The following is a 27,727-nucleotide window of genomic DNA, read 5'->3' on the forward strand; positions in this document are numbered from 1 at the left end:
AGCGAAATTTTTTTACACCGTGTAGCCTTTACACCGCGTAACTTTTACACCGTGTCATTTCCCCTTTTGTGTAGCGCCCCTTCCGTTCCCCGCGCGGGAATTTTAGCATGCCACGTTTACCATTGAGCAAGAGTAAACCACAAGCACCTACGCATTTTTTTGTTTTTTTTTAACCCACCATACTTTCAATTGTTACGACTTCGCACTTGTTAGAAATTCCTACACGTTTCCACTTCTCCTTTTTATTCCTTGCGAGGAGGGAAGTGAATGACTTACATGAGAAGGGTCATGAATGCATACAATATGTGCGTAAGCTTGTCGGCACATGTGTACACTTGAGCGTTTGCCGAAGGGGTGTGCTTGGAGAAGGTACAAGCCAACGCGCCTGCTTAAACTGCCTTGGGGAGCTAACGTTACAGCCACCGCACAGCTTTGCAGTGCCCGGGAATGATACTCTGCTGGGGTGGGCAGAAATGAATTTAGGGCAAATTGGTCAAGCCGAGGGGAAGAAGAGGAGACGCAGAAACGGACACACCAAGAGGTGGAAGACCCAGTTGTGATAACTCGAAGGAAACACGGATCGGGTAATTAACCACTGGGTAACACATTCTCCGAAGTTGGTGCTAGGTCGCTTCGCATCAGTTGCACTAAACGGAAATCGATCAAAGCAGAACGACGCACCGTGCAGCCAAAATGAATGAAGACACGGATAGCACGAGCAGCAGCGGTGAGAAAGACAAGCTTGTTCTACTATTTATGGAGGGCGAGAAGTGCCCAGAAAAAGACGTGCCCCCCAGGGGAGATACTCGTATGGTTATTTCGCAGCACATTTTTTTTTCTCATTAAAAATTTTTTTTTTTTTTTTTTTTTTTTTCCTCAGGGAACTACATCGAAATGTGTCCCCCCGAGACGACGCTGTACAGGTACCTGACGATGATGCTCCACCTGGTGCTGGTAGCAAGCATAGTAGGTATGGTGACCATGGGTTTGTACTTCCTTCGAACTCCTTGTGAGCCATGTGATTACTACAACCGGGTGTTGGCGATAGCTATATGGATAAAAAGCATCTGCCATGTGCATTTAACAATTGTGCGAATAAAGAAGCGAGAGGAAATAGAGAACAACGAAAGGATGAGAAGTCTGGTCATATATTTAATAAAGCTCTTTAACTCGTTAACTTTTCTGCTGGTTCTGTTGTCTCTTCACCTGCTCCATTTTTACCGAAACAAATGCTCCTTTAGCACCGTGGCTTTGAAGTTCATAAAGCTGTATTACTACCTAACGATAACCTTGTACTTCCTACCCCTTCTGTTTTACATTTCCCTGGGTTTGTTCCTTTCCATAATTATTTGTGTCATAGTAAACTTCTCCGTCGACGAAAACGATCGCATTCCGACGCCAGAAAATGTCATAAACAAATTGACCGTTTTAAAATACAGCGATATAGACTTTGTGCGTAATTCACACAATGAACAGAAAAAAAAAAAAAAATTAAAAAAACCATCTTTTGAAGTTATATTTGATAAGGTCAAGAGGGTCATGCAGAGGAAGGACAACAGAGAGGAGGAGAAGAAGAAAAAAAAAAAACTCAGGGATTCTTTCAGCGTGAGAAATACACCCCCCCTTGTAGATGACCCATTGAGGGAGATGCTAAATCCTCTTAACGGAAGTAATGACCCAAATGAACATTCTGACTTTGCCGATGGTGGAACCCCAGGGAAAGTGCCCATCCCTAACTCGGAGGACGCATCGAATGAGGTAGACAGTTCACACCTAGGACGGGAGAACGACCAGGAGGAGGGTTACCACGAAAGTTACAATGATGCCCATGAGGACGATGAAGAGATCTGCTCCATATGCATGATGAACTACGTGCGTAGCGATGACGTCATGATGATGCCGTGTGACAAGCGCCACTTCTTCCATGTGGGTTGCCTTACCAAGTGGCTGTACAAAAGCCAAGCGTGCCCCATCTGCAGGACCAACATTGTCAACTGTCTTAACGCGCGTGGTGAAGTTGTTTGAGTGGCGTACCGACCAGCCTACCTACCAGCGTACCGACCAGTGTGCCCAAAGTTTCTTTTTTTTTTTTTTTTTGTTCAGCATTCCCTTTGTGAGAAAATAGTTGTGTGAAAAGTTGATCGTTTCTACGCGCTGTTTGGCGCATATGTACTACCCACTACATGTCTGTGTGGTTTTGTTCCCCCACACGCACACCACTTACACACACTGCGCATACATTTTTGTGCCCTCCCTTTTTAATCCATGGGGTGTGCGGTTGGACGTAGTGGCTACCCGCACAGCAGCGTTCATCCCTCTCCAACATTGACGCACCTTGCATCATATTTGCATTATCTTGTCTCTGACTGTTCATGTAAGGACCAACTTCGGGTATGCCGCTGCTCCACCTCTTCTTGTTTTCGTGAAATTGCAGGTCGATGTTATGTCACGTATGAGCAGACCTCTCTGTGGTGAAACCAGTCCTTCATCTGCCCCGTGGCATGGCGGAAAAAAGGGAACAAAAAGGGGGAGAAACGCCATATAGACAAGGACGAAATATCTGTGCTTTATTATTTTACACAAAGTTGCCCACTTTAATGTGGACGAAACCCACCTGGCACTCCTTCGAGCAGTAGTACGCCCGTTTGCATTGCGAGCATTGCAATTCGGCCTGAAAGTGGGAAAAAAGTGGGGAGAAAATTGGCCACGGAAATGACGAAAGGATGAAATATGGTCTTTTTTTCCATGTACAGGATTTTTTTCCCCCCCATTTTGTTAATTACAATCTCCTTGCAGCTATCGCAGAGGAAAGACTCCTCCTTTGCTTCGCCCTTTTCGTCACTCGAGTGAGAACCGCCCTGGGTGTCTGAAATTGGGTTGGGACGTGAATGCGCGAGGGGGTAGTGTTGTCCTGTTGGTATACGTTTTTCGGCGCGTCTGAGGTACTTCCCTCCGTCGTTGCGTTTTTCCCCTTTGGAGTGTTACCCTTCTTTGCACCTCCCCCAGTCTGCTGGTCAAATTCATACACAGACAGGTACATGTCAGAAATGCTGCCCAAAAGGTCCCTCTCGATGGTGACGCTGCTCAGGAGGGACGCTAATCTTCTTTTGTTCTTCAGCACGTCCTCTTTGATTTCTTCGAAGATTTCCGGCACCTGCACAGGGTGAACAGGGGAGCGGCGATGACGTGACGATGAAGTGACAAACTTTATTTTTTTCCTCAGGATGATCAGCCATTTTTTCATTCCCCTTTTTTTTTCTTTTGAGGGAATGACTCACCACGTCGATGATCAGGTAGGAGTTTTTGTTTTCCGGGAAGACGCTCTTGGAAATGTACAGGTGCTGCAGGCGGTGAGGAGGGGATGGCCTTGCAGTTTGGTTTGTTCGTTCATCAGTTCGTTTGCTTGTCCATTTGTCTGCCTCTCTTCCTTGGTTTCGGTTCCCGCTTTACCTCGATGAACGTGTGCAGCGTCTTCATGGGGGGTAGCTGCTCGTGCAGGGGCTCGTTCATGTACTTTCGGAGCTGACAGGGGGGACAGAACCGGTGGGATAGACACGATGAGATGGATGCAGTGGAGCAAACGAGACGGGTCTAACTGCACACCCAAACGATATACACCCCATGTGTACCTTCAAAATGTTGTTCCTCCTATAGTTGGTCATTTCGTACCTGTCGGGTGTGCAAAGAAGGGAAGAACAATTCATGTCGACACAAGTGGTTGTCTAATAAGGACCACTCCAGTTTGGAACTCCTTCGCTCAGTGATTTTTTTTTTACTTTTCTTGACAGTCCTTAGTCAATATCAGGGTGTACAGTATCAGCCACAGCTTCGGGGAGGGGGTAGACGCAATGTGCAGTTCAGTGAAGAAGATATGTTTGCCATATGAATGTGGAAATAGAAAAAGATTACAATTCCTTATCTGCACTTCTTCCTTTTCGTTGCCTCTACCTGTTTCTCAATTGTACATAGGGTGTTGCCTTCCCGTTTTACCCACCTGCGTGTGGAGTAACCCAAAAGGGGTGTCAATTACGCACATACTAACGTGTATATATAGATGTGTACTCATCAGTGCGCTTAAGTAGACCACCTGTAGGTATCAAATTACTCATTCCCTTCAAACACGTAGTTGCCATGTTCCCACGGTCTCTTCTCCAGGAGAGGAATTAGAATTAGCAAAATGTCTGAGGAGGGGAGGAGGGGGTGCGTATCCTTTATTATATCCACTTCAATAAAGCATCGTGAGAAAAAAAGTTCGTTCGAAGGAAGCGAAAGAGAATGCCCTGCTTCTCCGTCCTCCGCTAACCGTAGTCCACTATCTTATTCATGACTGTGTTGTTTAGCAGATGAATCCTGTCTGTTATGTTCCGCAGGGCGTTGACAACGCTGACGTATATTTTCAGTCTGTCTATGCTTTGCGATTTGTCGTTTTCTTCCCTCAGCATCTGCAGGAGGGTGGTGGGGGGGACTCATATATTGATGCGGAGAGGGGCAAAGAAATGATGCGCTATTTGTATCCCCCTCCTGGTGACCTCTCCTATGGACATCTCGCTTATCGGCTTGACAAAGTACTCCTCCGAATTGCTAAACGGGGAAAAAAAAAAAAAAAATTAATAAAATAAAACTTTAGCACACGCATTGAGAGTGTGCAATCCTCTGCAACCCCCTCCTCAACACTGACGGGGGACCGTTTTGCCCATCTCCTACCTCTTGAGGAAGGCCACCAAATTGGAATAAATATATGCGAAGAGGTTTATCATGGGGTTGTCTATTTTGTCGTATGCGTGATCTGCACATAGGAGCCTTTCGAAGATATTCAGTAAAGTCACTTCGTGGTACATCTGGGGGGTGGATGGGGAGAGTGGGTTAAATGGAAAGAGGTTCTTGCTTCAGTGGGGTAGCGTCAGTTAAGGAGAAATGTTTTCCCTTTTGGCATGTACGTATGAGGGGTGTAGAGCCATACCGATATGTAACTGGAGATGCGGTTCTGCGCAGTTGTGTCGTCTCCGTTTTTTGCACCTCCGTTGGTACCATGCACTTCGCTTCTGTCCACTTCTCGTTCCAATAATTTGTCTTTACTGCACTTTGTTAGTTCTTCCGAGTGGAGAAATCGAACGAAGTAGGTGGTGATTAGTTCCCTAAGCAGTGTTTCAAACTTTGCAAGGGGGAAAGGGGGGAAGTGTGCAGAAGGAAGGAGTCCTTCCCATGTGGGGATAATTATACATATACATATGTGTGCATAGCAGTATTCACCACGTCATCGCAGAAAAAGATGCTCAACTGATCAACTGATGAACTGCTCAGATGGTTATTCCCGGTACCTTCCCGACCAGGGCGTCCACCCGCTCATCCCCGATGGTGTCGATCATGTCACTGTTGCGGTGGAGGTAGAGGTTGATCGAGACCAGGCTCTTGTGGCACTCAAACCATCTAAGGGGAAGACATCAAAGTAGCAGCGTTTTTGAAAAAAGGGGGGCATTTCCAAGCGGGGTTTGGCACGATCGTTTTGTTGTGTTACGTTTTGGATTTTTTTTTTCTTTCTTTCATACCCCTTGGAATATATGTCTAGGACCCCCCCACCCCGGAGACCACTCACATGAGTGAAGAAGTCCACATCCGTAAAATCCATTTCGGCCCAAGTTCAAGTTCAGCAGAATTGGCTCCCGTGCAGCTTTTCTTTACGTGTTAATGACTGCGTTAAGGAAAAAATGTCGCTTATTTTGGGGATTGACGGGAGGAGATTAGCACCACGTGGGGGGGTGTCCATGTGGCGGTCCTTCAAAATGGGAGCCTTTCTTTTGGCGGAAATGTGTTCACACACGGGGGGAAAATACTCTTTAGATGGGACTCAACCGATTTGGCTTAAGTGAGGGCACTCTTAAATTTGTGCACTGCGCTACGGGATTCGCCATGTGGCTGTTCCTATTATGCTTCCTTCCAACGGTGTCCACCCTTATGAGTATGCGCCTGTGGAGAAGGCCACCTCGGGGACAGCCACAATAGCGACCGCTTCACCGGTCTTTGTGGAGAGAGAGCTAGCTGGACTGCCTATTCCAACCGCGCTGCAAAATAACATGGGAACATGTATCACGTGAAGGGGAATCGATTATGTTTTTCTACAAAAAAAATTACTGCCAAAATTTTGGGGCACCCTTTCGTTTTAAACGCGTACGAGTACATTTAATTTTTACGTAACGACATGTCGGAATGGTGAACCTCAGAGCAGTCTCCACTCGTTTTTAACGTCCTCCCCATTTTGTAGAAACTTTTCGCTAGGTTTCCTTCGGTACACAATTCACCTATTTGCTCTTCCCTGCATGCTTTTTTTTTTTTGTTCCGCATTTACCATTTGAACTGTTTTACCTGACCTGTTCAGGCAGACAGACTGGACGGAGAACCTTCTAACATTCCCCATTTAAAAGAAAAAAAAAGCAAGTAGATAAATACAATTAATCGAGTAGTTTAAACCATTGCAACGCTCGGTGTGTGACATCCCCCTGTTGAGAAAATTTCGAAGGGCCTACCATCCCGTTTGTGCATTTTTCGAGGGAATCCTCCAAAGGGTTACCCACCTTTGTTTGATTAAAAATGTGAATTTAAAAAATTTTCAAATGTTAACTTTTTCCGTTTTAAAAATGGTACAATGACACAACCACATGCAGCGACGCAAATGAATACAGCACATATGGTAATATTTCAAATAGGCCTTTTTTTTCGACGTGATAAAAAGGAAGTGAAGGGGAGTTGCTCATGCAGTGGTGCACTGAAAGAAGAGAAAGGCAGTTCTCACAAGGGGTGCACACATGTTTGGACACATTGGATGGGCACACGTATCGACGCACAAATAGGCACACCCACGTGACCAATTATATGGGGGTTTGTAACAATCGGGGTGCACGCCGACCTTTTAAGTAGCCCCCCGTATGTGTGCTCCGTGCGTGCTGTCTAATATCCGCGTGGTCAGATAATGTTATAGATTTTCTTAAGCTGCACAACTAATTTCCAATCCTCCATAGTTAACTCGCTCCTAAAGTACTCCTTCAACACGTCAATACTCTCCCTAGTAATTTTGCTGTAAATCTTTTGGTTAAAATCAAAGTGTCTTCCGAAGGTGATATGTGGTTCGCCACAAATTTTAATGGAAACTTCGTCTCCCTTTTTTGCTTTTTCACAAGTTTTTTTGTTCAAGAGAATGCTAACGACATTTCCTATTTTTAGGCTCTTCTCAGGGATGTACAATGGTGTCCCAATTTTTAGTATTCCACAGTCAACCTTAACCCCAATGACGATGGGATCCTTTTTATTAAACACGCAGTCGTTAACAATGGACAGTTCGCATGGGAAAATAGCATCCGTCAATTTGCTCTGTTTTTTCTCTTCCTCAATTTTTTTAATATAACTTGTGAAAGCATCAAACAAGTGGTAAATAATATCCTTCTGCATAATTTCGACGCCTAAAATTTGTGCTTCCTTTTCTGCTTCCGGATCGATTTTAACGTCAAAGGCGAGGATGACTGAGTATTCAGGTTTTCCCTTTTCCCTCATGACGCTAGCTTTTTTTACGTCTTTCTTTTGCACTGTTCCAATGTTGACTGCAAAAACGGGTATCTTCGAATCTTTTAAAAATATGAGTAGCGCTTCTAATGAACCAAGCGTGCTAGCCATAACGTAGAGACCTACTCCAGTTTTATCTACATGATTGAAGACGTCCGAAACGTCTGTCATGGCTTTCTTTTTGTAGTCCTCAATTTCGTTCGTATTGTTGGCAACGAAGAGGGAAGTACCACAGAGGACCTCTTCCAATCCGTTGGCAGAGATTTTCACTCCAATGCATGCCTTAATCGACTTGTGGTGCACATACTCGTTTTTTATTCTTAGCTCTTTTAACGGTTGTGGGGTTAGCAACGCTCTAATAACTGTGACGATGGGTCCGTTCATACCACACAGGACGATGGTATCCGATTCTTTAAGAACCCCATTAGTGAGAATTACATCGATGGTTGTTCCTAGCCCTTCAATATTTTTTACTTCCAAAACGGTGCACTCTAATTTATCATGGTATTCAATATTTTTCAGCATAAAGTTCTGCGTCAGTTTTACTAAAATCATAATCAGGTCGGCAATTCCTTCCCCAGTTATTGCACTTGTCGGTACGATGGAAACATATTTCCTCGGGTTGGGGTTTTCCCAATAGAGATGGCAATTCAATCCCTGTTCGGCTAGCTCATTAAGAATATTTTGTAGCCTATCCTTAAACTCATCTTGTGTGTTTTCCTTTTGCTTTTTAAACGTGTAGTTAAATGGAGACCAGTCATTTTTGCTCCACATGTAAAGTCTGTCAATTTTGTTCAGTGCAATAACGAAAGGACAATTCCTTTGCTTCAATATTTGAATGGATTCCTTCGTTTGTTGCTCCAATCCGTGCATTAAGTCAATCACTAAAATGGCTATATCGCATAAAGAGGAGCCTCTTTTCCTGAGATTGTAAAAGGACTCATGCCCCGGGGTGTCGATAATCATAATTCCCTTCGACATGCACCTAATACTTTCATCTACTTTTTTTATTTCCTTATCTAGGACATCCTTTGGGAAGAAGGTAGCTCCGATTTGCTGCGTAATTCCTCCCGCTTCATTGTCCTGCACATTTGTATGTCGTAGTTTGTCTAGTAGTTTCGTTTTTCCCGTGTCGACGTGACCTAATATACACACAATGGCTGACCGATATTCGCTCTCATCGTCTGAGTCGTCATGGGCGTTCTTGTTCTTCTCGTTACTATTACTTTTGCTAGCTTCTGTTTTTTTTTTTCCTTTTTTGGTGCTAAGTGCGTCCGCCTTTGTGCCCTTCTTCCCGTCTGCTCCTTTGGCTTCCTTTGATTTGTTCCTCTCTTTATCTGTCTTCTCATTAGTTTGTTTTTCGTTGGACTGTTTTTCCTTTTTGCTCTCTTCATCCACGTTGAGGAAGTCTTCCCAGTCGTCCAGGACAATTTCTTTTGGGTCTTCCTTAGCTAGCGCATCAACGAGCTTACTTCCTTCCGGTGTATTACCTCCCGTCCCCTCCGCGTTATTATTCAAATTTCCACTTCCACTCGCGTTAGCATTTGTTTTGTTCTTTTTCTTCTTTAGGAAAGCTTTCGTTTTGTTGAGGTCAATGTTGATGATTTCCGCTTTGGCTTTTTCCTTCGGTTCGATCAGCACCCCCGACTCTTTCAGCGTTTTCAAATACAATTCTTTTTTTTTTTTTTCTTCCTTCGCTTTTGCACTTAACAATTTTCCCTCCTTTTTTAACTGCATTTTTTTTTCCAATTTAGCTAATCGTTTTTTTTCCTTCTCTTCCTCCTCCTTTCTAATTCTTTCTTCTTCCTCTTCTTGTTTTCTTTTTTCCTCTTCCCTTTTTTTTTCTTCATATTCTTTTAGTAGTCTGAGTCTTTCCGCCGCTGCCTTGGCCATTTCGGACATTCCTGACGTGCCCTTCTGTTCCTTCACTTTCTCCTTGTCCTTCTTTTTCTTTTTTTTGTTCTTCTTGGCAGCGTCATTTGCAGCATCATTAGCGTCATCATTGGCATCAGCCGCATCGGCGTCCTGCTCGGCCGTTCCCTTTTTCGCCTCTCCTTCTTCCTGTCCCTCCTCTTCATTTTCTTTGCTCTTCATTTGCTCCTTCTTCTGCTTCATCTTTTCCTTTTTCTTTTTCGACTTGGACATTTTGGTCGCTTCGTTTTCCTCAGCCCCAGCAGGGGCAACTGCACCACCTGCTTCCCCATTGGCTTCTGCTACTCCCTTTTCCTTCTCGCCCTTTACTTCATCTTCGCGCTTCTCGTCAAAGCCGAATTCGGCAAGGATCGCATCCAAGTCGTCCTTCTTCTTCCCCTTTTTGTTTTTGCTCATTTTGGGAAGATTCGTAGCGGACCGAACTGGTGTGCGTATATATGTGTGTATATATATGGGGATATAGCATACACTAGTTGCCTATGCAGAGGGGGGGTGTGAATTCTTCGTTTGGGAACTCCACTTAAAAGTTCTCTCCCCGTTTACAGCTTCCTTCCCTCGTCTTTTCGCTCTTTCCTAGTCGAAGGGCAAACTTTCATTCCCCTTTTGCGTGGTGAATCCCAAACTTTGCAGTTGCAAGATGGTGTGACAGTTGCTCTTCCGCATCGGTGGGAATTACATCTCTCGTGGAGTTCTATGTGCACAGGTTGGGCTTTCCCTGGTGAATCCTCTTCCAGGGGAGCTCCAACGTCGGTAGCTTCAACAACGGTTGCTTTTTCACCACTGTTGCTTCTCCTGCCCTTTTAACCGTTTGAACTGCTCTGGAAGTTTCCAACGGAGGAGGAACTTTTCTACCTGTTCAGCCTTTACGGTGGCCCACTTTTCCCATTTGCCGGGTCGCCTCGCCCATCACTAAAAAAAAGGCTTCGCAAAGGTTGGGTGATGATGGCTTAAGTTTTGCCTTCTTTTAGTTTAACTGTTTGGTTAGTTAACTTTGCCTTTTTTCATTTTTTTTTTTTTTTTTCTTTTTTGCGTTGTGAGAACTTGCTTCCCTTTCGCAGTTTACAAAAAGCTGGATTAAAAAAAAAAAATAAAAAAGGGACTCGCGATACTGAAGTGCCGCTTTATGATCTGCGCCCTGCGTTCTTCCCTCTTCCGCCTTTCCTCTTGAAATGCATTTTTCAGGCAGCCGGGAGGTCCCCTTTATTTAATTTTTTCTGTCACCTCGGTGTACCATCGGGGGCGTATGGATACCCTGCATATGCCACGCGTATGCAAACGGCGGAGCAAGTGCCTACACGAACGAACGCCTACGGGGAATACGGGTAACTTACCGGATTGCGGCATACGTGGTAGAGAAATAACACTACACGTTTTTTTTTTTTTTGTTTTGTTCCACAATTAGGATTTTTTTTTAACTTCACTGGAACGTAGCATACGGGAAAATCTATTTAAAAAATTCACTACATAAAAGGGGGAAAATAATTTTCGCGCAGACTGGGAAAGGCGGTTCCTCACGTATGAGCTGCTCTAAGCCGCTTTGGAACTTAGTGGATCACGCGCTTTGGCAAATACTGTTTGGTCTAGTTCTACTGGCTTATCATATGTAGCATGGCTTACCCATGTTGTGTGCGTATCGAAATCCTTCTGCGTACAGTCATCAATTAACAACAACTTTGCATGGTAGGAAGTCCTCTTCAGCGAAAAAAAAAAAATAAATTCCTCCCCATATGGCTTCTCCTTTTTTGTTCACCACATTCCATCAGAGGATCATCCATTTGAGAAAAACATTCCGTTGTTTCCCGCGCGGTTGCTAATTTGATCAGTTTGAAATATTTTCTGTTTGCAATTTCTCCACGTTGAGAAGTCAAAAAAAAAAAAAAATCCAACATAATAGCTAGCACAATGAACTTCATTAAGGAAGAGGAAAAGGACAAGTGCGTGGAGGGACATGGACAGAAGCTATTCTACCTCAAGTCGAGCAAAGAAAAAGAATACGAGTTACACATGGATGTTTGCCAAGCCATGGTAGAAGATTGCCCCATGTTGGAAGTGTACGTGGCTAGTCCAAAAGAAGGAAACAATGAAAGCGGAATATTTGAATTTTATGAGAATGGCCAGCTCATAAAAAACTTTACCAATTGCAATGTCTCAACGGTTACGTCCTTCATAAGGAAGTATATTCAAAAGGGAGGTTCCCCCATGGAGGCTACACAAACTGGGGAAGGTAACTCCACTGAAAAATCAGACACCGTGAAAAAAATAGAACATTTAATAGGGAGCAACAAAATTATCCTCTTCATGAAGGGAAGCAAAACTTTCCCCCAATGTAAATTCAGTAACGCAGTTGTGTTTATGCTAAATAGTTGTAAGATAAAGTACACTACCTTTGATATTTTACAAGACCAAGACGTGCGTAATGAGCTGAAGGTTTATTCTAACTGGCCCACCTACCCACAACTCTACATAAACAAGGAGTTGATTGGCGGCCACGATATTATTAAGAGCATGTACGACAGTGGCGAGCTGCAAGACGTGGTGCCGCAGGACTGCTTCGAGGGGTGACTGGAGCATTGTCAAATAACATCCCATAGCACAGGGTAAGCACTTCACCCATGACGTGCAGAAAATTACCAACTGGTAAGCAACTCATTAGCAACTGGTTACCAACAGGGGAACACCCATGGAGGGAGGACACCATATGGGTGGTTAACAAAAGCGATGCTTTTTCCATCCCCCTTGTGAGTTATCATCCTCAGATGATCCTGACTCCACCGAACGGAAATTCCCTCTGCTTCCTGTCCAACCGGTGGCCTTTTTTTTTTTTTTTTTTTTTTTTTTTTAAATTGCGTCTTCCCCCCAAGGCACTTAACCCTGTCAGTAGGTTTGTCACTTCTGGGGGTATTCCCCAATTTCCCTTTTTCCACACCATCATTGCAGTGCTAACTTTGCCGCGTTGATTCTTACCTCCCGCGTGGACCTCCCCCCCAAAGGAGGGCTCCCTTTTTAAAAACCTCTCTCCAGTGCAGAGCACTCTTTGCAACACGGAGTCCCACACTCATGGGGGTCCTATTCCCAATGGGCCTTCCCCGAAACCACAAAACGGTTAACAGTGTATACTAACGTAGGTGCTGCATTCATTGCAATTTTCTCCAGTGGTTGACAAATGAGCCAATGTAGAGGTGCGCGTTTTTTCCATAGTTACGTGGAAATCAGTTTAATATATTATATAGTATAGTACACGTAGAGGTAACTACGAGGGGACGCAAAACTGCTCATGCAATAGAATCGCGCCAAGATTAACAAAGAAACGCACGGGGATGCAACCCAGCGGAATTATTCACCACACGGTAACATGAAGCATCATCTGGGCTGCAAAAATAGACGGCAATGTGAGCTGCATGTACGCAATGAAAAAGTTACAATGGCGAATTACCCACTTGCCAGGACGCCTCGTCTTTAATTAATCATTCCTAGGGTATATACATCCGTCAAGCTAATGTGAGGAATAGCTTGTACTCTTTCTTTATTTCTCCTTTGTGTGACGTTTCTGCGATGTTGAGGTGGGGTGCGCCCGTTGGTTAAAGAAGTAGTGACACAGTTGGTTACTCATACAACTGGTAAATCTCCACCCAGATGATACTGCAATGAGGCAAAGCAAAGAACACGCTAACACCTTGATCATGCGTTCTTGTTTAGGAAGTCAAATCCGAGGGCCTAAAAAGGAGGCGAATGAAGATACACCACATGTGGCACCATCTCTGGGTGCACTAAAACAAACGTTCTCCTTTGCTAATCATATCACAGGTGGGTGTTGCCACATTACCTTTTTGCCCAGCTGCGCGATCAAACAGTTCGGGCACATCTTGGACGTATACTCTCGCTTCGACACGGACTGGCAAAAGGGACAGCAGACCGTTTCCTCATTCGGCTTGATCCTCGTTAAGCTGACGCTGCATACTCTCATGTTATCTGTGGGGATAAAAAAGGGGCATAAGAAGGTATGGTTATTAACCCATGTGCTTCCATCTTACTGTTGAGGGGGGGCAGTTTTTCTTTTTTTTTTTCCATGCTGCTGTCCTTACGATAATCGTTCGGGTCGTAGTCAATGCTGTGCTGTTCCGTGCTTTTCTGCTCGCACATGAGCAGAATTTTCTTCGCCTTAACGATTTCTTCCTCGGAGCCTTTGATGCTTTCGTAGTTCCCGTTTATCAGCCGTTTGGCGAACTGCACAGGGGGGGGTAAATATAGCGATGATGTAGTGGTAATATAGTGGTGACGTAGTGGTAATATAGTGGTGACGTAGTAGTGCAAAGAGATGTGGAGGATGTGGTAAATCCCCGCTTCTGGGTTGTGTCTTACCGATCCAGCCGTGACGTAGTTTTGTGCCTTCCACGCGAGACCCATGCCTCTCCTGAGGACTAAGTACAAGTGTGAGTTCTGCATAGGACAGCAAGTAAAGTAGGCCATCAATTCTAGGCTCCTCCTTGGGTCCTCCGTAGCAGTGGCATTCCTCTCCTCCTCTAATCTCATGGCTAAAATGTAGCTAGTACACATATGCAGGTATTCATTCATTTCTGTGTCCTTATCAGCAGGGGTTACAAATATCATGTGGTAGAGGGTGCTCCTGAAGAGGCTCAAAGCTGTAGAAAATTTTCCCAGGGTCACTAATTTGTGTGCCTTTTTAATTTGGTTGAAAAGGAAGTGCTGATTGATGTATACGTTCGTATTTGTTGTCTCCTCATTTGTGTTTATCGGTATCTTCAACGGAACGTAATTCGGGATGGGGGTCAGATAGGCATACGTCGAAATGTATACATTTTTTATAATTCCTTTTAATGGCTTCATATCAACGATGCCGTATTTTTTGGAAATAAGGTTAAGTGCGTTGGTTATATTTCCCGTCCTTATGTGGTCCATGATTCGTCCGTACTTTTTGGCCATAACTTCGTAGAGGTTATCTGCGCGCTCGATTTTGGTACTCCTCACAGATGTGGCTGCACTCTTGCTTAGTAGTTCTTTGTGGTCTTCCAGGTCCAAGTCGATGTTTATGATGTCCTCGTCGTTGACTTCGTCTTTCCACACGTCGTCTTCATCGGATGCGTTGCTTCGTTGGTCTGCAAGGGGGGGAGAAAAATAAATCATCAAACGGTCAAACGGTAAAACGATCAATCGATCAAACGATCAAACGGTCAAACAGGGAAGCATGCAATCGTAGGATGACCTGCTCCTTACCTGACTTGGCCAGGGCTTTTTTCTTCAACCCCTGGGGTGCGGATCCACTGGGGTCGTCTCTAGCCTGGAATGTCTTCTCGAGGTTGATGACGGGCCAGTTGTAGGATCCATTCCACGCGGCTGGCGTTCCCCACTTGGGGGGGACATCCTTCGCCTCTTTGTACAAACCCATCTGTTCTGGTGACTGTTCCATTGATAGGTTTTTCTTTTGCCCGAAGGTGCTGTCAACCCTCACAATGGGTATAGGGGGGGACAGGTAAAAGGACTTCTCCGGGCAGTAGGTGCACTCATTTACGTCAAAGTCGAAATTCTTCTCTGATAAGTTAATGGGAATGTTGTACAGTTGGGAGCAGGCCCAAGCTAAGTTCACCTGGTTTTGTTCAACAAAGACGTTTATCCTCTGTTGTATGTCCCCCAAGTATAATGAATTCAGAAAAATGGAGATTAGGTCTCCCCTTATGATGGCAATATTTTGCATTTTTTTCAATTTTTCAATGTTGCCACTGAAGAGGTAGAGAAAGGAGAGCTTGTCGTAGGCCTTCATCCTCACCAGGGCATATTCTGCGATATCGTAATTGCCTAGTAATAATGCATGAACGCTTAGAAGGTTCCAAATGTGCGTCTTATTAATTTTTTTGGCTGCCTTGAGGGCGTTATTCAAATGTCCCAACTGAATGGACAGATTAAAAAGGGTATGATTGTTGTTGACCATTTGTACTGCCAAATTTGCGAACCCCTTCTTTTTAATATACCCTATAAGGTTGTAACTGAAGTAGAGTTTTTTCTTTCCCTCATTGTGGTGGTCATTAGAGAAGGTGTTTCCTTTATGTTGTATGTCTAAATAATGGTAAGCACTCTGCTCATCATTGTTCGCAAGGGACAGTTTAAACAGATATTCCGTGTCGTTCAGCGGTTCACTGACCACGTCCTGCTTCCTCGTAAGGTAGAATAATCTGTTGTTGTATATTTTGAAAAGGTACACAGGTTCTTCCAAACATTTGATTAGTCCCTTCTCTCCATTTATCATTATATATTTCAAATGACTAAGTGTATTGTAGATGAAGACATTTTTGTTTTCCTCATCCCAGACCCCACTTTTAACACGAATGTACTCATGCACTGTGCATAGGTGAACCAGATCGATCGTCGTCAGAACAACGTTATACTTAAACACGAAGGCAATATTGTGGTCCTTAAGTATTTCCACCGAAATGATGGTATCCGTGTGGTTCATTTCGTTTAGGACCTTTTTTACGCTTATATCGTATAGGTATATTTTGCTCTCCGAAAGGATGATTATCTTGTTATTATTCAGGGGGTAGACTGCTTCCACCTTGAAGGGTACCTCCACCCGTTTGGAGGTGTTATCTTCTGGTATGTTCTGAATGCTCAAGACGTAGTTGCCACTTCTCTTCTCCACAAGGAGGTACTTATTTCTCGTATAAAATGAAACAGAAGAGCAGTGCTTATTTTTGATCAGGTATTTTACACTGTCCGGGTTGAACTCTTCTGGGTTTCTCCCCGCTTGGATGTTTTTCTGTGGGGACACATTTGCGTTATTCGCACTGGAGTGCTTCGCCCATGATTTGAAGAAGTGCAATCCGGAGGGTGATGCAGGAGGTGACGTTGGTGACGCTGAGGTCATCCCCCCCATCATGCCTCCCCTGGAGAGAGACGCGTTGCCCGCACGACCGGCCCCGCTACCTTCCCCAACCGTGTCACAAACGATCAGGTCGAAGGAAAAATGATCCTCCTCCTTGTACACAAAAAGAAGCATCACATGCGTGGTGCAGAATTGGTTGTATATCAACTTGTGATACCCAGACACCATCGCGTTGCCATTCTTCCTGACGGGACACAAACAAGTGTGTCTGTCACTCCTCACGTCGTAAGCATAAATCCGTTTCTCCTTCACGTATAACAAGACAGTTCCACATTTATCGAAGGGGCATTTTTCCTTCTCAAATTTGAATATGACCATCCCTGAGTCATGCCCCGAAGCAATTAAATTGGAGTTGGGTTTAAAGGACAGAATCCAAAAACGGTCATTCTCTCTCCTGAACGTATGAATACATGCCCGTTTGGTGATATCCCATATTCGGATGGTTCTGTCTTCACTGTTACTTAACAATAAGTCGTCATTCGTTTGGTGGAAAACTAAACTGGACACGTTGTTAAAGTGACCCCTCAGGGTGTCCAACTCCCAACACTTGTTATCATTATACCTCCACAATTTTACTAGCTTATCATCTGATCCAGATGCAATGATGGGTAGACTATGGTGAAAAGTGCAGCAGTTCACTCCCTTCTCATGACCCTCCAGAACGAACTTACAAATGGCGTCCGATGCGCCAAACATGTTATTGTTGTTCTGTTGCTGCTGAAGCTGTTGCAGGTGCTGATTATTCGGGACAAAGGAATGCATGCCCATTTGGTTATCTCCAGATGAGGCCAGCACATCCGCGTTGTAAAGGCCCTTCGATAATCCATATGGCAAATCGCTCACCGCATTTTCACTCGTCAATATGACGTTCTTCTCTCGCAACAGTTTTATGTCCCACACACGTAGAGTTTTATCCAAGCTGCTGGAAATGATGAGGTCCTGTGTGGGATGAAATTCTGCACACATTACGTAGTGGTTATGTCCTGTCAATATGGCTATACAGACTCTGCTTTGCCAGTTCCATATTCTAATGGTCTGGTCATCTGAGGCGGATAGAATCCATGGGTAGGTCAGATGAAACTGCACCTTCCTGATGTAGTCTAAATGGCCTACCAAATTGAAGACACATTTTTTTAGATGTATGTTCCACACCTTTATTAGGTAATCGTCTGCTCCACTGACAAAGAGGGGCTGCACGGCGTGGAAGTCTATGCCCCTTACGGGCCCCTCATGCTCCTCAAACTTTTCAATTAGAATCCCGATACGGTAGTCCCATAGCTGAATGATTCCATTGTGCAGTCCTGCAAGGATGAGGTTGATCTTCGGATGGAAGGAAATGCTCTTCACCCTCTGGCTCTTCGTCTCGCATTTCACCAGCATCTTGATTGGTTCTTAGGGCAGGTAGCAACTTCAATCGGCACTTCTATTAGCACTTCTATCAGCACTTGTTTCGCAACTCCCCTTGGCGCTCCTCTCCTGCGGGGGCACTACAACGCGGCCCACCGCACATGTACCCAAGTAAACACAAATGTACCGCCTTGGCAGGTTCAAAATCAGGAAAAGGTGCCTCCTTGTAAAGTGCTACGCATAGCTACACGTGTCAGAAGAAGCTCCTCTTATGGGAGGCAACTCCCTATTGCAGATGCAAACATATTTTTTTTTTTTACCCTCCTCGCGCAACCCACCTATTGGAACTCAGCACGCTCCGCAAGGAAAAAACAAACTGAATCGAATTTTAGAAAGCTTAATTAGGCACGCATTAAAGGGAAAAGGGGAATACTTTACGTATGAACATAAAGGACCAAGCATTCTTAACGGATAACGGGGGAGGGGGAAATTACAATGCGGAAAAAAAAAAAAAAAAAAAAAAAAAAATGCTACTATGCAAGGGTGTTAAAATGATTAGAGAGCGCATGTGCCCTTTACCAATGCTACGCTCCGAATGTTTTATTTGCTTCGTGGAAAGGTCATATGCTTACCCATTAAGAACGACTTGAGGTCGGCGCGCCCCTTCCCTTTTTTTGTACACGCCGTGAATATATGCACTACGCCTGGTCAAGCAGTCCGTCGATCGTGCCGCAAATGACTCTTCGCGAACATTTGGGGGCAGATCACTTAGGGAAAACGCAATAGAGGTGTAAGCAAAAATGAGAATATATGCGACCTACAGGCTGCTACTTAAAGTAATATTTATCTATGCCTTTTCTCCCAATGGGGTCACCGCGAATGATGGGAGAGAGTACCTTACCTTTATGTATGCACGTTCCTTGTACCATGCGCCACAATAATAATCGCGCAATGTATTATGGGCAACCCTCCCGAAGGAAGAATGTGGCATGTGTGAACAGGTCGACAGTTTGAGGTCCAGCAACGCGTAACAAAAAAAAAAAAAAAAAAAAAAGCAAACCAAACCAAAACAAAGGCAAATAATAAGTGGCCGCGCGGCATGGCAGCAGCCTATTGACCGATCAACTGAAACGGCAAGAAAAGAGACTGTGCCAGGCAGGAACAAAAAAAGAAAAAAAATAAATAAATGAGTAATTCCCCTCCAATTTGGCAAAAAAGGTCTTTCCTTCTGCCCTCATGGATACGAAGACACCTCCTGAGGGTCTTTCCTTTTCTGTTCATTTGAGAAGGCACACCAATATGTGAGGACAACTTCGTTGTATACTAATGGAAGTGACGGTGTAGTATACGCGCGTGGGTGATAGCGCCGGGGGGAAAGACAAAAGAGGGCAGCCAAAGGGGAAGCAACTACCATCGCCAATACAAAAGCGCCTCAAATTTGAAGCGAGCAATTTTAGGTTCAACACATATGGATTAACAAGGGGGAGCCCCAATACTAAGTGGGCAAATGCCAAATGGTCATTTCGAACCCTTTGAGGGGCATACCTTATGCTTCCCATTTGGGCACCACAGAAAAGTTATCCTTCTGCACTCCCTTCATCCCCACCTGTTCCAGTGCGGGAAGTCTATTTTTAAGTTTGCCCACGCGGTGTGTTCCCAACTGTGCATGGACGCAGAGGTACGGGTGACAAAACCACCCCGATTGCGCTCATCTGCAGAGAGAGGTTAACATTCCGCACGTTAGCACGTGGCCCAAATGAACATAGTCACGGTGTTCATGTCGGGTGATGAGAAAAAACAAGTCCTGTGTTGGCCAATTTGTGCTGACCAAAATGGGGGTAATATTTCTCCTCTCATACGCGGGCGGAGAAAAAAGAAAAAAGGAAAAAGGAAAAAGGAAAAAAACTTTTGAAAGGGAATGAACGGGGAGAAGTTCCAAATATGGTCATTTCAAATTGGGGGCTCACCACAATCAGCTTTGATAACCATTGCCAAATGGAAGCACGCGCAGGAGGTTTACATTCCCAGGGGTGAAAGAATCTGCATGACGCTGCATGAGAGGTAAATGGCTGACTCCATGGTTGATGAAGTTTAGCCTGAGGGGAATAAGTAAAGAAAGCACCTGATAGACCTACACCAATAGGTGGGAAATATTTGCCCCTTCTCAGTGGGCATACACCTCATAGACGAAATTGGAAGTGTGCTAATCCGTTGTAGGCGTTAAGTTCGGTCTCCTGTGTTAAGTTAGGCAGGGGTCACATGCCGATAGAGACCGATACAAGCGTTACGACATGGCCTCGACTGTTAACCCCCCTGGCGAATTCATCTAATAGTTGCCCATTCCTGTTAAGGAGGTCAGGGCTACCTTTTTCACCTCAATGCCCCTTTCGTGGGTAGTTCAGTGATGTAGGATGGGCAACCACGAACGAATGTGAACGTAAGAAATTAGTATGCTTACATTGCCGCACAGTCAAACGGTTGCCTGTATCTGCGCGTGCTGATAGCTGACGCAAGGAGCGGATCACCCGTAGAACGTACCATTTATGCATTCTCTGTAGTGACCCTCGCGTGTGGTATGAGGTCAGTGGGGTTCTGCATTACATACGAATATTTGGGAGAACACCATCGGAAGAGGCACTGATCCAAACGTACAATTCCGGAGATTAATTTTTTTTATTTTGGTGGGGCAACTCTAAAACACGTGGAAATACATTCCGAAGTGATGAAAGTAGGCAGCACTGGCTGGTTGGCTTGTGCGCTTTGACTGAACCGGTGAAGAGTCAACGCTGGGTGGTAGCGGCAAAAAGTACAGCGCGCAAGGTGGGCCCCTTTAAAATACAAAGGGAGCACAAAATAGGCCCCACCTTGCCCGTAAAATGGAGTACAGAAAAAAAGAAAAACTGTAAAACGTCAAAATTGCGATATAATTTTTTTTTTTTTTTTTTCTTTTTTCCATTTTAATTGCTAAGGAAAGATTTATCAGCGGAACGAATTTTACCAAAAGAAGAAAAGAAGCGAACATGAGGCAAGAGAAATTCTTGTGTATGTTGCTTGAATGCTCCTTTTTATAGCCCATTCATCGTTCACGCAGATATGAACATTCCTATGCATATAAGCCTATATGCATAAATGTACTTCCTTACGTACATGCCTGTGGGACTATATTGTATACCTTTTTAATTATCCTTTTTTTGCTTATTGTCTCAGTAACAGATTTGTAAGCTTACGCTTTTTTTTTCTTTTTTTTTTTTTTTAATCTTCTACACGCATTCGTTTTGGCCCCCCTACATTAGAGCGTGAGCGCCCTGTGTTTGTGGGGGGCTGTTCTTGGGGTGGTTATTTGGGACATCACTTGGCCTATAAATTTGTATGGTCATTCGTACTCCTGTGCATGCCGCACATGTGTAGATGCATATGCCTCCGAGTGGGAGCACGGTTATCTGAGATAGTGCAGGCAACGTTGGCCCCAATTTGTCCCAACGGGAGTCAGCTTGCCCATTTGATCCCAACTTGAGTTTGTTTCAATTTTTAATTAGCATTTATCTGGTGGACTTTTCACCGCACGACATTCGAGGGAGACAAATTTAAAGAAAAAAAGTCACACCACCCTAATACGTGCATACGTGCAAGCTACGTATTGGCCTGGTGAAGTATCTACGCTGAGGTGAAAGTGTGGCTCCTCCCACGCACGTACAACATACCAGGCAACTCAGTGGAATAGCGACAAAATGAAGGCGCAGGAAATAAACGGGCAAATAATCGCCCAGGGGAACTACACCAGAAGGGCCTTCCAAACAAACAACATCAAGATAAAGACGAAGAGCATAGTCAGTGCCATAGAAAATCTGCCACCAAAAAATACGAACCTATTAACGCTGAATGAAAACCTAATTTCCAAAATAAGGAGTGACGGATTAGAAATAATAAAAAAGGAAGGAGAAATTTTAGACGTCAATTCGAAGAATGTTTGTTACGCTCTGAAAAACGGAAAGTTTCGTTTGATCAATCAGAATGGGGTTAACACTACAAGGATAAAGCTACCCTACGACAATGAGGTGGTCTATGTTTCTTTCAACAAAGAGAATGGGAACTTTTTGCTTATCCTAGACAATAAGGGACATTTATATATATACAATATTAATGAGTACAAGGTAGAGTTGATCCTCTGTTTGAATTTCCCTCCATATCAGAAGAAAGGATCCTCATGGACGACCTCCTTATCCTCTTCCAATAATGTGGGTGTTCAGAATACGTTGAAGAGTGGCCTTCCTTTAAAGGCCAGTTGGCTACCCAAGAGTGACAACTTCTTTCTAACGGGGCATAACAACTGTTTGTATATTTGGAACATTTCTTCGCTGATTAATGTGATGGCTTCGAGAAAGAAGAAGGACGAGGTGGACGTCACTGATGAGCTGGTTGCTGGGTGTGCGGTGACGCTCCTCTTTGAACCCATCATGCGGAATTACAGCCACGTGGGTGCTAAGCAGGACAACACGTCGAAGGATGCTACTACCGCAGAGAAGGCTCTGCTAAACACCTATTGCATGAGCCTGAACGGAAAGTACCTCCTCGCGCTGGTGAACAATCACTACACAATAATTTGGCAACTACAGCGCAGCAATCAGGGAATCAAGTTTACCCTTGTGGGCTTCAGCTCCCTCCAGAAGGAATTGAAGAGGGTTATATCGATGCTGCAGACGGGGGGATCACAGAACGGGGACGCCACGAGCGGGGCTGATCAACAGATCGGAAGATGCATGGATGTGGAAATATCCTCTGTGCACATATTGAACAGCTTTTTTCAATCGAACGAAAGTGGTGATGACACGAACCAGAGCAACTACTACTTGATTGTTTTCCACAGTTTGTGTTGCATATCTGTTTTCCCGTTTAATAATAGAGGTGACCCCACCGGAGAGGACACAACGGAGCGTATTGATATACTGAGAGAGTGCAGTGTACAAAATATTTTCGTCGAAAGGGACAACGTGAGCATCGAAAACATGGAACTCTTTGTGGATCCCTCGGAGTTCTTTGTCTTTTTTAACATCTCCTACCGTGAGGGCGCCGCAAACATGTCTTACAGCAGCAGGAGCCTCATCTTTATCCTAGAAATATTTAATAAAAAAAGACTAGACTTTAAAATACACCCAAAGTTTGTCCACCTACCGAATAACTCCATCCTGCCATTGTGCTCCATCAGATTAATCAAAACAAACGACTGCCTTAAATTCTCTAAAGTTTTAAACGTGTCTGTTTCTTCCTCCTCTTTAAATATAATTAATCTTTTTCTTTTTTCCATTATTTTTAATTCGTCTAAAAAGAGCGTGAGCGTGCAGTCTTTTTCTGCTCCTATACCGCTACTCATGGGGGATGTTGCCGGCCCCAGTGGCGGGGAGGGCACTCCAGATGGGAACACGCAGGAGGGGTCGAAAAGGGAAGAACCCAACAACAAGGATACCAAGCAGGAAGAAAAACCGGGTAACAAGGGTACAAAGCAGGAAGAAGTACCCACTGTTAATGACGGTCAAGCGACCGGCACGAACAATGGACCTTCCCCTTCCGCAGCGCACCATGGTGAGAAGATCCAACCGAATAATATTAAAAAGGAAAGTGAAGAACCTACGAGTATACAGAATAATATAGCTCACTATGAGGAGTTCCTAAACGCGATAATGGCCCCTGGGGTGGGAAGTCAAAACACACCCGGTGCAGTGACAGGCAAGGGCGCCTTAACAGGTCTCCCAGAAAATGCCAACATTGGGCATCCAAGTCAAAGGGAAGTTGCTACCCTACCAAATGGCAGTGGAAACTCCCTCCATCCTATTAGTAAAGATGAAATGGCATTTCTTACTTCGTTGAAAAGGCGAAGTGTCGACGCGGGGATAACGCCGCAGGGGGAAGTAACCGTAGGTGCATCTACTGCTATTCATAATACCAGTGCGGATGTGCTAGGTACCCATGACGGAATTCTAAACGGTAGTGGTGATGTGAACTCGCGCAGTGTTGAAGCAAGTGTTAGTATAAAAAAGACGCTAGAGGATCTTATGGGAAAGGGTAACCCAGACGAGGCATCCCATGGAGCAAAGAACCAGTTGAAGGGTCATCCTGAAATGGAGCATATGAATGCCCTAACCAACGGAATGCACGAAGGAGAGAAATTGGATATGGCGCAGAAAGTGTGTGCAGTAGGAAGAAATGCAGCCGTTGTGAGGAGCTCCCCTGACGAGGGCCTTGAATGTGCAGGCAGCAATTTTTATGTGGAGGACATCCCCACGCAGAATGCCAACTCTATTGGAGAAATGCAAAGGAATGCAAAGTTAGAAAAGTTAGAAAAATTGGAAGAAGAGCAAAAGGATGAAGAAGTAGAAAACACGGAAAGGTCAGCGCCAACGACGTCGCATAGGAGCAGTAGAAATGAGGACCATGCAGATGTCCTTTTTTCCTTTATCGATGGAGGAAGGAGGGCTGCTCCCCAAGGAGAAACCAACCCAGTAGATGTGGGCATATCACTTCCCCCCTATGTTGGGGTAAATACAGAAATGATCGAACAGGAAGAAAAAAAAACCGTCGAACATAACAGCAACATTGACATTATAATGTCGACACATGAAGATGCACTGAGGAGGTTCATGGAGTGTGAGGACGGAGGTGAACCCAGCGAGATGGACAATCCGGAGAATTCAGACGGGGAGAGCATTCCCAAAGTGGATTCTCAACATAGCGTTAATGAGGGAGAGGTAGCAGAAGAGCAGGTTCCACTCGAGGAGGACATAGAACATAACGAACCTTATAATAAGAAGGAGAACGACGGGGGCGTGAAGAAGGAGAAAAATCTGAACTCCTTTTTACACAAGTTAGGGTTCTTTAAAAGTAGTCCCCCCGTATGTGAGGAGACAGAAGCGGAGGAACCAACTCGGACAGTTCCATCGGCGAAGGTACCCACAACAATAAGCAGCACCAATGAGGGGGGTCTCCTGAGGGAACACAAAGATGAAATGGAGAAGGAAATACAACTGGAGGGACCATCACACAAAAGTAAGAACAAGTCAGACGAGTGTAGCGAGGTTTGTGAGACTCGTGGAAGGGAGCACTCGGTTCTGGATCCCACGGAGGGGGGAACTCCCATGGTAGGTAAGGGAACGAAGCCGGTGGAGCAAAAAGAAGAAAGTGAAATGATCGAATTGAATAAATGCTCTAATGAAGAAGAACGGGTGAGCGTTAAGGCAGCCTTAAGTAACAGCATTTCCTGGAACCCAACTATGGAAGGACAAACAGGAAAGGTATCAGATGACTTGCTCAAACAGATGTGTAGAGAGATATGCAAAAAGGTTAGCGACAAAATGGCAGATATTATATACAATGAAATTGCAACCTCTGGAATGGCAACCCTGACGGAGAAAGTCACTACCCGAGGACAAATGAAGGAGAGTGACTTGGAAGGAAGCATAAATCCAGGAGGAGAAAAATCATACGAAGAAATGGCAGCCATGGTTAGCAATTGTGACAAGAGGATGAATGAAATAATGGAAGAAATAACCCTCCTCAAGAACGGAACTAAAAATATGAATGGGAAGATTTTTTCCATTAGTACGACAGTGGGGAAGATTTACGATGCGATGAAAGGGGGTGGTCTCCACATAGGCGGGGTGAGCAATGGTAACTGCGTGAGCGGTCATGGGATGTACCTTCGGGGGCAGAAGACTAACGGGTATGAAAACAAGGTGGAGAAGCTGATAAGCGATATGAGCATTTTTAAGAAAGCCATGTATAATGAGACGACCAAACTGTCACAGACGTTATTGAGCATGTCAGAGGACTTGAAAGGTGCCTTCGCGAGGTCGCTAAAGGGGAATAACGAACAGCTAAAGAAGTGGGCACTAGACAATGTGAGACAGGTTCGCAGGGATGAAGAAGGACATCAAATGGGCACCACTACTGAAAACGGCGTAGAGCACAACGTGGACCACGATAAGGCCAATAAACAAACAGGGAAAAAAAGCACAACAACTTCTCTTAACAAAGAAATGGAAGACTTCTTTACCAGCACCCATCAGAACGCCGTGAAGAAAATAATGCCCTCAGTTATCTCATCGGAAATTCAAATTCAGTTCGCCAAAAGTGTAATCCCTGGAATGAAGGAAGCATACAACACGGGCTTCCAGTCCATGAAGGAGTCACTAAACTCGCTTCTAACGGAAAACAAGAAAATGATAAGTAAAGAATTGTGTGCCATAGAGAAGGCAGTGCTGTGTGAGAAGGCCGAAGGAGGAAAAAGTGAAGACGCACTAATTTCCATTAGCAAAAAACTGGAGGATCTGCAAAGCGAAATGAAGCTTTTCACCTTTAATATGTACAAGCAGATTTCTTACCTGCGGGATGATATTAACGGAATTGGGAAGGCCCGTATAATGGAGGTGGCCGATGGGGGGGAACTCGACCATGCGATGCTCCGTGCGGAGGGAGAGGAGGCCAATGAGGAGGACAGTTCCGCAGAGGAGGAGGAAATGGACCAACCGGCAGACCAAAACGGGGAGAACGACTACCTGAATGGTTATCGAAGCGGTTACCAAAGGAGTCAACCAAATGGACAACCAAATGGACAACAAACTGATCTCCGAAATGACCTCAGAGGCGACCCCAGTGGGGCAAGGCAGTATGCACACCCAAACCAGAAAACCGTAGATGAGAACCAAAATAGAAGTAGCAGCTCCATCGTGGAGTTAAAACAAGAAGAGGATTACCCCTCTAAGCCACGTAACGAAACTTCGGACATCCTTATAAAAGGTCGAATTAACCACCTACTAAGTGAGCGAGAAATAAACCAAGCATTCACGTTAGCTCTTTCCATCGATATCGAAAGGAACACAAATGCACACTGGCTGCTCCAGTTGTGTCATAGATTCAACGCGAAGCAACTCCTCAAAGACAGGTCGTCTCTAACACAACCAGTACTACTAGGCATAAGCAAAATTTTATGTGAATCTCTTGTGAAGACATCAAATTTAACAATGGAGGAGGCAGACTTCAGGATGAAGTGGGCTCAGGAGTGTCTCCAAGAATTGGATGTGAACCACTCAGATTTAGTAAAAACGAACTCCTACATTTTTGTGAAAAATATGCTAAATAATATTTCCGCGTTTAGCTACCTTGTGGGGAAAGAAATTGGGAAGCTGAACGATTGTGTTGTCAATTTGGCAAAGCTTGACTTAAACAAGAGGATCCTTTTAAATGAAGATCCTCAGTTTGGAGGGAAGAAGATGTCTAACAAGTCTGGCATAGAGGAGACAGAGGCCCTGGCCAGTAGGAACCTATACTTGGGCTCACCACAGAAGTATTATCTGCACAATAAGAACATGCTCGTGGCGCTGCAGGAGAGACTCATGCTTATTAGGAAGCTCCTTAAGAGGTACGTGATGGGGGTGCCGCTAAAGCGGTGCGCTTCGTTACGTGTGTGTGAAAACTTCGCATCGTCTTGCAATCGTCACTGAGTACGTACCATCGCTACGTGCTTCTTATAACTACATACTTGTCATAATGTCTACATTGGCACATTCTCTTCTCCCCCCCGCAGCATTATCACCAGCCTGGGCGCGAACGAGGACACCCCCATTTGCAGCAAGTAGTGCACCGAAGTTGCGTAAAAGAACGAGGTATTACCCATCATGAAGAGACACCATTTTTTATGCTCAGTTGTGACAAATGGAAAATAGACCAGGAAATTCACAAAGGAAAAAAGTAAGAAGCCCTTTTTGATGAATGCACGGACAGCCGTAAGGAAGTGCACACTGTGCGAGGTGCATAACTACTAATTTGCAGTGCATGCGCGAGTTGCTACATGTGGTGTCTTGTTCCAGCGGGAGGATGTCACCCCCGTTGTGCAGATTCGCCCAATTTTTTAACAATGCAGTGCGGCTCTCTTTTTTTTTTTCCACATTGCTATTTGTATATGCGTCGATGGGCATTTCTCCCGGAATGGGAGCCCCTCTATGTGTCCCATTT

General features: G+C 44.7%; 6 protein-coding genes across 6 annotated transcripts; 3 read left to right on the top strand and 3 right to left on the bottom strand.

Moving 5' to 3' along the window:
* Positions 1 to 693: 693 nt before the first annotated feature.
* Positions 694 to 2,025, top strand: PCOAH_00036290 (Zinc finger protein; the record flags this gene model as incomplete). The annotated part of the gene is made up of 2 exons (XM_020060420.1): positions 694 to 808; positions 881 to 2,025. The coding sequence occupies 2 exons, from the start codon at positions 694 to 696 to the stop codon at positions 2,023 to 2,025; spliced, it is 1,260 nt and encodes a 419-aa protein (XP_019915924.1).
* Positions 2,026 to 2,441: 416 nt separating this feature from the next.
* PCOAH_00036300 (Uncharacterized protein) lies at positions 2,442 to 5,626 on the bottom strand (the record flags this gene model as incomplete). Its single annotated transcript, XM_020060421.1, has 16 exons — positions 2,442 to 2,489; positions 2,615 to 2,671; positions 2,784 to 2,866; positions 2,947 to 3,154; positions 3,279 to 3,341; positions 3,451 to 3,522; positions 3,630 to 3,669; positions 3,777 to 3,826; positions 3,949 to 3,994; positions 4,106 to 4,181; positions 4,304 to 4,442; positions 4,530 to 4,581; positions 4,705 to 4,838; positions 4,961 to 5,152; positions 5,319 to 5,427; positions 5,547 to 5,626. The coding sequence occupies 16 exons, from the start codon at positions 5,624 to 5,626 to the stop codon at positions 2,442 to 2,444; spliced, it is 1,449 nt and encodes a 482-aa protein (XP_019915832.1).
* Positions 5,627 to 6,957: 1,331 nt separating this feature from the next.
* PCOAH_00036310 (Translation initiation factor IF-2) lies at positions 6,958 to 9,879 on the bottom strand (the record flags this gene model as incomplete). The annotated part of the gene is made up of 1 exon (XM_020060422.1): positions 6,958 to 9,879. One exon carries the CDS (start codon positions 9,877 to 9,879, stop codon positions 6,958 to 6,960), a length of 2,922 nt encoding a protein of 973 aa, XP_019915987.1.
* A 1,506-nt stretch (positions 9,880 to 11,385) lies between these two features.
* PCOAH_00036320 (Uncharacterized protein) lies at positions 11,386 to 12,045 on the top strand (the record flags this gene model as incomplete). The annotated part of the gene is made up of 1 exon (XM_020060423.1): positions 11,386 to 12,045. The coding sequence occupies one exon, from the start codon at positions 11,386 to 11,388 to the stop codon at positions 12,043 to 12,045; it is 660 nt and encodes a 219-aa protein (XP_019915536.1).
* Positions 12,046 to 13,161: 1,116 nt separating this feature from the next.
* On the bottom strand, positions 13,162 to 17,758 carry PCOAH_00036330 (Coatomer alpha subunit; the record flags this gene model as incomplete). Its single annotated transcript, XM_020060424.1, has 5 exons — positions 13,162 to 13,197; positions 13,307 to 13,452; positions 13,566 to 13,707; positions 13,843 to 14,597; positions 14,716 to 17,758. 5 exons carry the CDS (start codon positions 17,756 to 17,758, stop codon positions 13,162 to 13,164), a joined length of 4,122 nt encoding a protein of 1,373 aa, XP_019915684.1.
* A 3,695-nt stretch (positions 17,759 to 21,453) lies between these two features.
* On the top strand, positions 21,454 to 27,351 carry PCOAH_00036340 (Uncharacterized protein; the record flags this gene model as incomplete). The annotated part of the gene is made up of 2 exons (XM_020060425.1): positions 21,454 to 27,134; positions 27,300 to 27,351. The coding sequence occupies 2 exons, from the start codon at positions 21,454 to 21,456 to the stop codon at positions 27,349 to 27,351; spliced, it is 5,733 nt and encodes a 1,910-aa protein (XP_019915769.1).
* Positions 27,352 to 27,727: the final 376 nt, after the last annotated feature.

The sequence above is a fragment of the Plasmodium coatneyi genome, chromosome 11 (genome assembly GCF_001680005.1).
Source record: "Plasmodium coatneyi strain Hackeri chromosome 11, complete sequence".
Taxonomy (NCBI): domain Eukaryota; phylum Apicomplexa; class Aconoidasida; order Haemosporida; family Plasmodiidae; genus Plasmodium; species Plasmodium coatneyi.